General features: G+C 40.3%; 1 protein-coding gene across 10 annotated transcripts in view; it reads left to right on the top strand.

Annotated features, from left to right (window-relative positions):
* Positions 1-12495, top strand: part of VEPH1 (ventricular zone expressed PH domain containing 1) — a 165799-nt gene that overhangs the window by 11111 nt on the left and 142193 nt on the right. For all 10 annotated transcript variants that reach the window (XR_012085753.2, XM_078389058.1, XM_020791818.3 and 7 more), the window contains exons 2-4: positions 1402-1668; positions 8840-9055; positions 12305-12479. Coding sequence is in view for 9 of the 10 variants with exons in the window: in XM_078389058.1 (XP_078245184.1) it covers positions 1528-1668; positions 8840-9055; positions 12305-12479 (532 nt within the window). In the remaining variant the exon portion in view is untranslated. The remainder of the gene's footprint in view (positions 1-1401; positions 1669-8839; positions 9056-12304; positions 12480-12495) is intronic.

The raw sequence follows: 12495 nt of genomic DNA on the forward strand, positions 1-12495 counted from the left end.
GTATTATATAACCGATACAAGTTTCAATAAAAAAAATAAGTATCTGTTAAATATTGGCACAGTATGTATGCTGTTCCTAATATTGCTGTTTTTTGTAGCTCTGGAGTTGTTGTTTCTGAAATCTCCAACTGCTTATCATACTTTGTGAATTTTTATTGATGTTGTTCCTTAAGGCCCAATGATGACGGGGACCACTGAAGTGTGTTTCTTCCAGGTCTCTGTACTTTGTTAGTTTTTCCAATTCTTTATTTTCAACTCTGGCGTTGTTGTTGTTGTTGTTGTTGTTGTTGTTGTTGTTGTTGTTGTTGTTGTTGTTGTTGTTGTTGTTGTTGTTGTTGTTGTTGTTGTTTACTTAACTCCAATCCCACAAAGAAAAGCTTATTTTCACCATATAGTAGGACCTCGGTTTACAAATTTAATGCGTTCTCCAGAACATTACGTAATGAAAAAAATCCGTAAACCGGATTGCCATAGGAACGGGGATGGTGCTATAAACCTCCAGGCACAATGCATCCTGGGGAAAACTTCCTTTGTACTGCAGGAAAAAATCCCAAGGCATTATTTTCAATGGATTTCCATTCGTAAACCAAAAATAACGTTAACCAAGGAGTTCATAAACTAAGGTTCTACTGTATATGTAAAGAAAAGGGGAATATCTCTGAAGGTGCGGAAAAAAATAATTACAAAACCACTTGTGAGAAATATGTAGTCCTGCAACATGTGAGCCAATATAAAACAAAGTTACCTCAGGACAAAATGGCTGAAAGGACACTTCAAATGTATGAAGTGCAAGGCCAAACTTTCACAAGAGGAACACAGATTTCACTTATACTGGTTTGGGTGCCACATCAGGATATTTTTATGTGCCAGAACCTGCCAACTGCTGCTGTGTGTCCCTCATCCCGCAACAGAAATTAAATTCCTGAAACATACCGTACTTGAAACCAACACAGTAAAATGTATGTAAGTTAATGTGATCATCAGAGTCTTAATGAATTTCTTGTCCCATTTCTACTCCTCAGACTACATGCGGGGAGGGGGAGAAGGTCTCAATAAGATTAATTTTTTCCTATTTCATTTTGGAACCTACTATTCAGAATATTTTTGTAATAATAAAAAACCAACAGTTAACCTACATTTTGTATATATGGTTTTTAATGATGTAAGCCACCTTGGGTCCTTTTAAGGAGAAAGGCAGGGTAAAAATATTTTCAGTCAGTCAGTCAGTCAGTGAGTCAGTCAGTCAATCAATCAATCAATCAATCAATCAATCAATCAATCAATCAATCAATCAAGCTAAGTGCTTTCAAGTAAATTTTGTGCCAGTTACTAGAAGTAATGCAATAGGGTGCAAATTGATATTTCTAAATGTTCTTATGAATATCTTCATTCTTCCCTCAGATTATGCAAGAGAGTATCTCAAAATATATGCTTCCTGTCATCTTCTGGACTATGGATGTGTGTGTCACTAACTTTGACTGAAGCACTTTGTGCGCTGAAACCTTTCGCTGGTTGGCAGAACAAGTAATGATGCATCATCTCTTTGGGCTTGTTCTGGGACAAAAGGACCTTTCGCGTGCAGGAGACCTTTTCTCCTTAGATGATTCTGAAATAGAAGGATGTCTGTCAGAAGCTCTTGAGCAAATAAAAATAATCAGTTCCTCTCCAGTAAGTATAATTTTTATTGATGGTTGCTGTGGGTTTTTTGGGCTCTTTGGCTGTGTTTTGAAGGTAATAATTTTTATTGCTTCTTCTCTTTGCATAACATGAAACATATGATATGGATTAGGAAATGTGAATATCTCAAAGAAGTGGAAAATGAGACCATTTATCCTCTATTACATACACACAATGAATATAGAATTCTGCCCTTTGTTTGCCATATATAAAATGGGAGCAGTTGCACTCAGTCTTTCTGGATAAGCATAAGGGTGAATTAGCAGACACCTAGCAAGAGAACAGACATGGATGGGGAATAAGATGTTTTCAAAACAACATTTTAAAAAGAAAGTGGGATGGAATAGTACGGGCTGAATTATATGCATAAGAAAAGAAATGGGATGGTGATCTGCCTGAAAAAATGGGAGAGTTATAAATATACCTGGAAAAAAAGGAATGGTACTTGTACTCGACTAATTTATGCAGAATAACCATAGAAGTGGTTATATACTTAATAAAAAACGGTTGGTTTAAGACAAGTTAAAGCCATCTCACATTGAGAGTTGCTCCTTAAACTAACTTTACTTTTTACTTTACTTTTATTGGACTTATACCCCACCCCCCTAGACAGAGTCTACTCAGGGCGGCTTACATGAATAATAAAACACAATGTTATAACATACATAATAAAATCCTACAAACTTATTTCTATATACATTGTCAAGATGGAATAATTAAAGAAACAGAAAATCAGTTAATTAACTGGAGGGAAGGCCTGCCTAAAGAGCCAGGCTTTTAAATGGCTTTTGAAAACGCCCAGTGAGGGAGCCAGACGGATTTCCATTGGGAGGCTATTCTACAGCTGAGGGGCCACTGCCGAGAAGGCCCGGTTTCTTGTTCTTTCCTTCCGGGCCTCTCTCAGCGTAAGGCCCCTCAGCCGTCCCTGCTGGCTTTGTCGAGTGATTCGGGTAGACTTGGGTGGGAGAAGGCGATCTGCCAGGTATCAAAGTTTGATATTTGAAGCTAAGATTTTCCTTAATACCTATGTTCTTTGATTAGTAATGATGCTGTTGAATGATTAGTGATGGGCATGAACTGAACTATGAACCAGAAAAAAAATCCCACAAACTGCACTGGTTCGGCTCATGGTTTGGTTCGTGCAACTGAACGAAGCACCAAATTTTGTCCACTTGGCACTTCGTTTTGCTTTGGCAAAAGAGATGCCCACCGCTCCCCTGCTCCTGTCGCCTCCCTCTGTCTTCAAGCTGCTGCCGCCACCGCCACTATCCTGCTGTCTTTGTGCATGTACCAACCTGTCAGCTGAGCAGTGGGTGCATGTGCACAGGGAGCAGGGCTGGCTTCCTTGCAAGGAGCCAGGCAGGCTGTCTTGTGTACATGCACCCATCACTTAGCTGATAGATGGACACCTGCTGCCTGTGCGCATGTGCCTGCCTGTCAGCTGACTGGCAGATGCCTGCACAAAAGCAGCAGGCCTGCCTGCTTGCACAGAATCCAAGCCTGCTCCCTATGTGCATGCAGACACACACACCCCTCAATTGAAAGGCAGGCCAATGTGTAAAGGCAGCAGGCCCAGCTTTTGTGCAAGGAATCAGGCCTGCTGCATCTCAGGATGGCTACAGTGGAGGAGAAGGCAGCAGCTTCAAGACAACGTAGGGAGGCAATGGGGGTAGGAGAAGGGGAAGGGTGAATGGATAGTTCCCCCCCCCCCCGCACAACCCCAGAAATGGAATCATGAATCAGTTTGTTTTCGGGGGGGGGATCATTATGGTTCGTGATTTGCAGCTAACCACAAACCATCACAAACTAGTTTTCTGGTTCATGCCCATCTCTAAGAGTGACACCAATTGTGCTTGTTTAACCTGGATTCATTCACACAATTCTTTGATCAACTCACAGGATGTTTCTTCTATGAATACAATAAAGGCCAGATATTTAATAAAGCAACACAGAGTTAGAACCACATGAAACACTTTTGCTGGCGCTGCTCTATGTACCGTATTTGCCGGCGTACAAGATGACTGGGCGTATAAGATGACCCCCCAACATTTCCACTCAAAATATAGAGTGGATGGCTCTGCTGCGGTGCCGGCTGCCCGGGACTCTGCCCGGGCCCGCCCTGGAAGTTCATGGCCAGCGAGGAGGAGGGGAAGCAGCCAGGCGGGCGGCGGCAGCAGAGGAGGAGGAGGGGAAGCGGCTCTCTGGCAGCGGGCGGGCAAGCAGGCAGCTGGCTCAGCGGCACGGGGCAGCCCGGCTGTGGGCTCTGGCCGCTCAGGCATGGCCGGCTCTGCTTCTCTCCCTCCCTCCAGACCGACTGCCTGCCTGCCCGACTGCCTTCCTCCCCGGCCAGCACGGCCCCACATCACTCACTCAATGGCGGCGGTGACAGCGGCTCCTTCCTGGCCCAACTGAAGTGCACCTGGCATATAAGACGACCCCCCGCCACTTAGAGGCATGTTTTTGGGGCCAAAAAAGTCGTCTTATACGCCGGCAATACATTTAGGCTTGAAAGACCAAGACAAAGTGTACAGAAGCGAGCACAATTTGTGATACTGTACAACATCATTCCTGACAATATGGTATGGCTCTTAAAGTCACCACCCGTAACTTCCAGTCTCCTGGCTCTGTGATAGGCTGTTTATATACTCATATATATTTCCCTAAGCCAACAAAAACCAACCTCATTCTGAAAACATGGGACGTAATGAAAATGGTACAACTGGGAGCCTCATGGTGTAGCAGTGGTTAAGCTGCAGGACTGCAGTCAAGACTCTGTTTACAATCTGAGTTTGATCCCAATCGGCTCAGATAGTCAGCTCAAGGTTGACTCAGTCTTCCATCCATCTGAGGTTGGTAAATTGAGTACCCAGCTCACTGGGGTGTAGCGGGGGGAAGGAATGTATAGCATGAATAATTCAATTGAATAGTGCCCAGAGGGGGCTTTGAGCGCTATATAAACAGCACACCCTGCTTTACTAAATAAAATGCTAGAATGCTGTTGTGTTCATCTGCAAGGGTGGCCTTTGAAATGTATATCATGTAGAATCACAGAAAAGGAACATGGTGCTCTGCCTGCATGCAACAGGAAATTGGTCATCATATTTAAAAAATTAGATTACAAACCCAAAATAATTGGAAGCCCACTGTATACTTTAGTAATCAAAAATATCATGTCGATAGTGGTAAATATAAGATTTACTGAAGAAATGTAAGATATTTAAATATTAGATGTATAGTAAAATAAGACTAAATGTATTTTTCAATAAGAATTATATAGCATTTGAGTTTTTAAAACATTAAAACGGTTGCATATATAGAAGTACTGGTCACTTTACTGTCTGGAATAATTAATAAACTTATACAATGGTGGCAGACATAAAATATATCGAAGTATATTTGCATTTTGTATCTAAGAAAAACTAATTTCAAACCCATTAAATAGAGGAGACATTTGCAAATTAATGCCCACTAGAGGGCATCAGTGATACATAGCTGAGCAAATTTTGAAGTTGTTTTCTAATTCAGAATCCTAAAGATACTTGCAATTTTCCCCAGATATGAATCAAGACTGAGAAATGGTAGGCTTTTAGACACCAGAACTTTTCAGGGTAATAAAAAAGAAATTGGGTAGGTGGTGCAGAAACGAATAAATAGAATTATTGGAGGGCAAAATCCTTCCTTTCTGAAGGATACATGAGTATAGGCTTTTTAGCTTAAAAGAGAAGTTGATAAGAGAAATGAAATAGAATGTTATAAAATTTTGAATGGCGAGGTTAGATATCAGACATTGGGCTCAGTCCTTGAGGTTGGTAGTATAATACTTTTTAGATCTATGGGACTATTTGTTTACTTAGATATCAACTGATGAACCTTGCAAACACAATTTCACAAACTGACCCTCTTCATATTGACAGTTATATAACAGACAACATGAGCAATTACCAAAAAAAAAAAAAAAAAAAAAAGCTACAATTTGTGCACCCAAGTCCTTGGCAACATCACTAATACCGAAGTTGCTTGTATAATGGCAAAGTTCAAGTGTCCTTTAGAATTCAAATTCAGACAGAAATCTAAAATATCTTCCTCAGCTGGTTTGAATAACCATAACACAGAAGAATCGGGTCCACATGCAGAATTTTCAAAACCAAGTTGGCAAGGGCCTCAGCAGTCTAAGTGGCAACAGCAGCTCCAGTATTCGCGAAGGCTTTCACGGTTGGGATCTAATGGTTGTTGTGGGTTTTTCAGGCTCTTTGGCCGTGTCCTGAAGGTTGTTCTTCCTAACGTTTCGCCAGTCTCTGTGGCCGGCAGAGTGCTGTCTTCAGAGTGCTGTCCTCTGAAGATGCCGGCCACAGAGACTGGCGAAACGTTAGGAAGAACAACCTTCAGAACACGGCCAAAGAGCCCGAAAAACCCACAACAACAATTAGATCCTGGCCGTAAAAGCCTTTGCGAATATATTAAAACAAATGGAATCGCTTCTCCACACAATGTGTGGACCATGCTTAGAATCCCTCACTGTAGAATGTTGTCATCAGAGAGCATGGAAAAGTTACTTTTTCCTGTAAGAAGTAACATTTCTAATTTCTGATGGAGATCACAATGATCTGAAGGTGATTAAAATAGTTTACAATTGTGTGAAATAGTCTGTCGCTATTTATCTGTGGTAGGTAAATAAAAAAAATACATACACAAGGCCACATTCAGACATAATAAAATTTGATTATCAAAAACTGAGAGAAGTAGTCACAATGGTAACCTCCACAATACTTTGTAAGCTTCCCATGGGAACCTGGCCTCTACTGGAAACAGACTATCAAACTAGAGAGAATTTTGGTCTGATCTATAAAGGCAATTTTATATCATCTGTACGTCCTGTCATAAAATAAGGACCTGCATTGAATCTGGCTTTTGATACTGTATGGTCATTCGAAATTCAATGCCAGGGTAGGGGATATCTTTCAGCCCAGGAACCATGCTTTGCAAAAGGTTTCACTAGTTGTAATATAGTGGTAAGCAGGAACAGAGGAGAGCCCAGGAGGAGGGGGCAGTTGGGGTCAAATGAAAGCTGATGGGATCAGACGGGGACCCAAAGCAGTGCACAGCAAGATTTTTTAAAGATACAGATTAAAAACACTCCAAATTCTTTTTCTCATATTAAAATGAAATTAAACAAACTGCTTTATTAAAATACTGTTAAATTAAATGCAATTTTATAACATATTTCTTTTTTAAAAAAACAAGCACAGCACAGAGCCATTAAAAGTCCTTTCAAAAAACTTTATCCAAAAGCTAATTCTTAGATCCCAAATTACTAATTAAGGCCAGGGCCACTTTAAAACTGAACACATTTCCATTATTGATAGCCAAGAACTTGCCTACATTGTGCCAGTACAGTGGGGTCTTGACTTGAGAACTTAATCCGTATTGGAAGGCGGTTCTCAAGTCAAAAAGTCTGTAGGTCAAGTCTCCATTGACCTACAGTGCATTGAAAACCGATTAATCCCGTAACAGGCCGTTTTTGTTCCATTTTGGTTTTCTCTGGTTTGTAAGTCAATTCTCAGGCTGCAAGTGAAACCTAAATTTTGCGGCCAGAGAAGTCTGTAACTCAAAAAGTCTGTAAGTCAAGCCATCTGTAAGTCAAGGGTCCACTGTAATTTCCATCCATTTGGAAGGCTTTCTCTACTCTAAAGGCTTCAGAGATCAGGCTTTTTACCCACTCTTGACCTCCAGGACTTACGTAAATGGCATTGGGATTAAGTGGACCTCTTCAGCTCTCAGAATGGCACTGGCTCTTTTTTAAAAAAAATAATTTTGGGGTGGTCAGACTACCAGTCCTCCCAGTTCTGCTTTGGGCTTCCTAATTAAACATTAAGAAACATAACTACCGTATATCTCTGTTCATTCCTCCTTTTGCTCCAGTCATGGATGATCGCAGCATAGTGGGGTTCTGAAGGCTGAGATGATGAAGAATAACATTAATCTGTGGCCAAGGATTGCCATTAGTAATCTTTAGAAGGGCAGATTTCAAAGATAATTTGTTTTGTATCATTTGAATGAGATCAGTCAACATTCTCAGGGGAAAAAGCCATTTGGAACAATACTTTAAATTAACCCCCAAAATGAAGTAGAGATAGATTCGTGCTGGTTTGTACATGTGGCACCACAGGTGCTGCACATTCCCTTCTCCTGCTTCTCCAGGGGGATCCCCCCACTCATCAGATGGTGCACACTCCTCTCCTCCTCTTCTATAGCTATTCAACCAGCCTCTGGAAAGAGCCCGGGCTTCCCTGCCCCACTTTCTTGGCTGATCACCCACTCAGACAAGGAGGAAGGACACACTGGTTGAACAACTGAAGAAGAGGAAGAAAAGAGCATGCACTGGCTGGTGAGTGGGAGATCCAGCCAGGGAGGTGGGCAAAGTGAATGTGTGGTATCTTTGGTGCTGTATATACGAACCAGCACGAAGCTCCGAACCAAGATTCGTGCCCATCTCTATAACGATGAACTAGTTTGACATGAAAGAATTCCTGTAACTGAAGGAGCAATTAAATGGCCATTTGTCTCACTATTTGTGCCATGTTCCTCACTGTTCCTTTCAGAGTTTAGAATGTAAAGAGATATAGTCCTGAATAATAGTTCGGTCTCAGTTGTTTTGTCATAGAAAGTAGAAGGTTCTGTCTACAACAGTGGTTCCCAACCTTGGGGTCGCAACATATATATATGTTGTCACACTTTTTAATTAATTTCTTTCTTGACCTTTCAGAGCAGGATGTTATTTACTTTCTGAGAAGGGATACCTTTATCCCATTAAAAATGCCATTTTATGCAAATATGACAGAGGGTTTGAAGGTTATTTGGCTATTATTTATTTATTTATATATATAAATAAACCAGAGACCTTTGGGTAGTGTGGGCAGCATATAAGTTAAATAAATAAATAAATAAATAAATAAATAAATAAATAAATAAATAAATAAATAAATAAATAAATAAATAAATAAATATTATAAAAGGGGATCACAACTTGAAAAAAGGTTGGGAACCACTGGTCTAGAATGATAGGTTTATACGTGATCTCTGAAAGGGATTTAAGTGTCTTCACATTCTTCCAGTGACTCCTGGGTACCATAAATTGCTTACCAAACTGTTCTGTCTCACCCAGGACTACCAGAAGAATGACAACGACCAGGCAGTAGTGGAGATCTGTATCACTCGAATCACCACAGCCATCAGAGAGACAGAATCGATAGAGAAACATGGGAAAGCTCTTGTTGCTCTTTGGGAGTCATGCCTAGAGTACAATCTGAAACCTTCAGGAAAAGATGAGGACACACCACATGCCAAGATTGCATCTGATATTATGAGCTGTATTTTGCAGGTATGAATGCATTGTGAGGAATAAAGTAGTAAAGCAAAAAATGGAGGTGTGCAGATGTGTGTGTTTGGGACAACAGCTCTCCCCAGGCAGGCACATGCTTCTAGCCAAGAATAATCACTTCAGAATCCCCTTGGGGTGATTTGGAGACAATTCATAATGCTCACCTTCCTCGGAGAAATTTCTCTCAACTAAAAAAATGTGAGGGATGTGTTTCTATATGTGATCATTATAGGTATGCATATTTATGTTTTTAGACTAAAACTCATAGAATTCCGCGGACAACATAGCCACTTTAGAGGGTGGATAGAGTGATAGACTAGGACTGGGGAGATTTAGCAATGCAAACCCACAGAGGGAGGGCATAAATTATTTAATTTGAAAACCCCATTAGGGTCACCATAACTGGGATGTGCACAAACAAAATCAGTTCAAAAAACACAAATATGCACATCTCTAGTGATCACCATGCTCCTCACGTTGGCTGTGCCTTGCTATTTTTAGTTGTCTCAATTCTTTTTCTGCATTTTTGTAATCCTGGACACTAATCTGTGCAGTATCAATGCAAGAGAAAAGTTGCAGTCCATCCGTATCTGGAGAATCACATTGTCTCCATCTTTGTTATACTTAATTGTCTCCCTGCACAATCACTAGTACATTTTATGGTATGCTTTGATGTTATTATGTTGTACATTTCCCCACCCCTGTTATCAAAGACTCTTATTACCTCATAAATATTTTCATGTCGAACTATGGAGATAGTTTTACTGTAGGTTTTGCAAGACATTGGTATACTGAACATGCAGATGTTGTTACAACCTCTGATTAAATCAATGTAGATGGTACAATATGAGGTCAAATCCATACCACGTGGGGTACTTATTTTCATAGCAACTAAATTACATACTATCACCAAAATGTAGCATACAGTTTGAGAGCCCTGTCTTGTTTACCCTTGGGTCCTTATCCAGACTGTAATAAACACATGCAAGTGGGAAAAGTTTAAAATTTAATAACCATCTTGTTTTATTTCAAAATTCACCATCACTGCATGGAGCATTAAAAACAACAACATTTTGGCCTTGACATAGGTGGAAGTGGATTCTGAAATGAACAGGAAGTGTTAAATATTTGTGTCTTCCTCATCCATGTTAGTCCTGATCTGTACTAGGACAGCACATACTCATTACAAGATTAAAAGAAGAAGAAGAAGGCATCTTAATATGTACCCTGCATGTACTTTAGCCTTCACGTTATGTCTTGAAGAGCTAGAAAGGTATGAAGGAATGAGAGGGCCAATGACCAAACAAAATGCATTGCACAACAGGTATGGAAATGGGCCTGGGGATGAAAAATGTATCAGGAAACCGTTCCTTTTCATCAACAAGGAATGAGACTAACCAGAAAAGTTAGAAGAGAGAGAGTGTGTATTCATCAGGGTAATGATTAGCATTCAGTCCTGCCCCACTGTAATTTATTTGTTGTTTGTCCAATGCTGCGAGCCAGTCCTTGTGGTATGTTGTTATTTTGAAATCCTGCCATGCCTCACAGGACATTTTCAACAGTACTGAAGTGCTCCTTGCTAACCTTGATTGCCATTCAGAAGTCTCCCTAACGTGTAGGACCTCAGGGCTTGTGTTGCTCAAAAAATCATATCGATCTGCTTTGACCCTTGGCTGTTTTCATCCAGAAAGTAACACAAATATATTAGAGAAGGAAAGGACCTCTAAACCTGTTTTCACATCAGTGAAGTGGCAAATTAAAACTTTGTATGCATTCAGTTCTGTTTGTTTCAGCTTCTAACTTCTAGGATGAGGTCCAAATAAGCCTTTTAACCAATGGATTTTTTAAAAAATCCTGGATCCTAAATGGGTGTTCAGTTCCAAAAATATAATTCTTTAATAAAGAGAACAAACCCCCATTGTCTTATTTCACTTGTTATTGCAGCTCTGTCAAGGCACTGTTGGCTAGTACGTATTACCAAAAGTTTGGTTGTACTTTTTCAGAATACATGGAGGTGATGTAATCAAAGCCCTCCCATATTGGTGCTCCTTAGGCTGCCTATCCTAAATATTTATGTTGTTTTACTGGCTGTTATATCAAACAGAAGTTCCAGGAATAGTTTGACATAAGACAGCAATTGAAATACTCAGACAGCAGCTGGATGTGGGACAACCTACAGAGGTGCAGCCTTGCCTCATTGGATTGGTACAAAAGGGAAGAACTGATCATTTGGTTGTATAGTGTGTTGCGTGCAAAAGGTCCTAAGTTCAGTCCCTGGCATCAGCAATTGAAGGGTCAATGCCTGACCATTTTCTGCAACATTGAAAAGAACTAGGCTGGTATCTCTTAGACCATGGCTGAAATCCTGGTGCTTAACTACTAGGGTAGCCCACTGAATCAGTAGGGATTTGGTGATTCAATTCCTTCAGAAGTTCCATTGATTCAGTGAGCCTACTCTGTATGCAACCTACTACACTAAGCAACAGAATTTCAGCCCATGCGTTAACTTCTTGGATTGAGGGGCATTGACAATGGCTCGGACCAACCCAAAGCTTTGCTGATGTTATTCCTAGAGTTTCATGTTTGCACAGAATGAATATCGTTTCTGCTTTTCTATAGTATCCTTTATAAAATGTTCTTAAATCACATTGGAAGTGTCATCAACAAGTGTGGAAAATCTGGTTCAGCCATCCTACCCCTTAAAATATTTTGATGCTTCACCTCCTATTTTTTAAAATTTCAGTCACTAATCATTTGTGTAAATTAAATCAAGTAAAATCAATGGCAAGATTCATAACTGCTTCCTCAGTAGCAACAACTGGGACATTATTGTTGGCTGGCTGGCTGGCTGCCAAAGTTGTCCTCATTGATGAGGCTTTTAGTAGAGATGGCCTCTTAATACGTTACTGTTAAATATTTGCTATCCTAATAATGTGATAGCCTTGGACCAACCCTTAGTCCTATTATTTTAATATTTTCACCACTGCATTTTAGTTGCACTGGCCAATATTCTGTCCATTCCAGGAGGAACATAATGCACCACCTGCAGAGCTCCTGAAATCTTTAATTTGCATATGCAAAATGGGGCAACAGGATACTGTTATTAAAAGCTGGTATTAAAAGGAAGTGCCTAAAATTAGGCCTAGAAAAGTACCGATGCAATGATTTGTAATAATGACTTCGGTTTTTTGTTTTTGTTTGTTTGTTTGTTTGTTTGTGTTTTTTTGCTGCTACCGTTTCTCTCCGCAGAATTATAATCGTCCTCCTATCATGGCATTGGCTGTCCCAGTGGCAGTGAAATTTCTCCAGAGAGGTAACAAAGAGCTGTGTCGGAACATGTCCAGTTATCTTTCCCTTGCTGCAATTAGCAAAGCAGAGCTATTGGCCGAGCATACGGAAACAATTGTAAAAAGTATCCTGCAAGGTAGGAAACCTTAAAA

This window comes from Pogona vitticeps, chromosome 3 (genome assembly GCF_051106095.1).
Source record: "Pogona vitticeps strain Pit_001003342236 chromosome 3, PviZW2.1, whole genome shotgun sequence".
Taxonomy (NCBI): domain Eukaryota; kingdom Metazoa; phylum Chordata; class Lepidosauria; order Squamata; family Agamidae; genus Pogona; species Pogona vitticeps.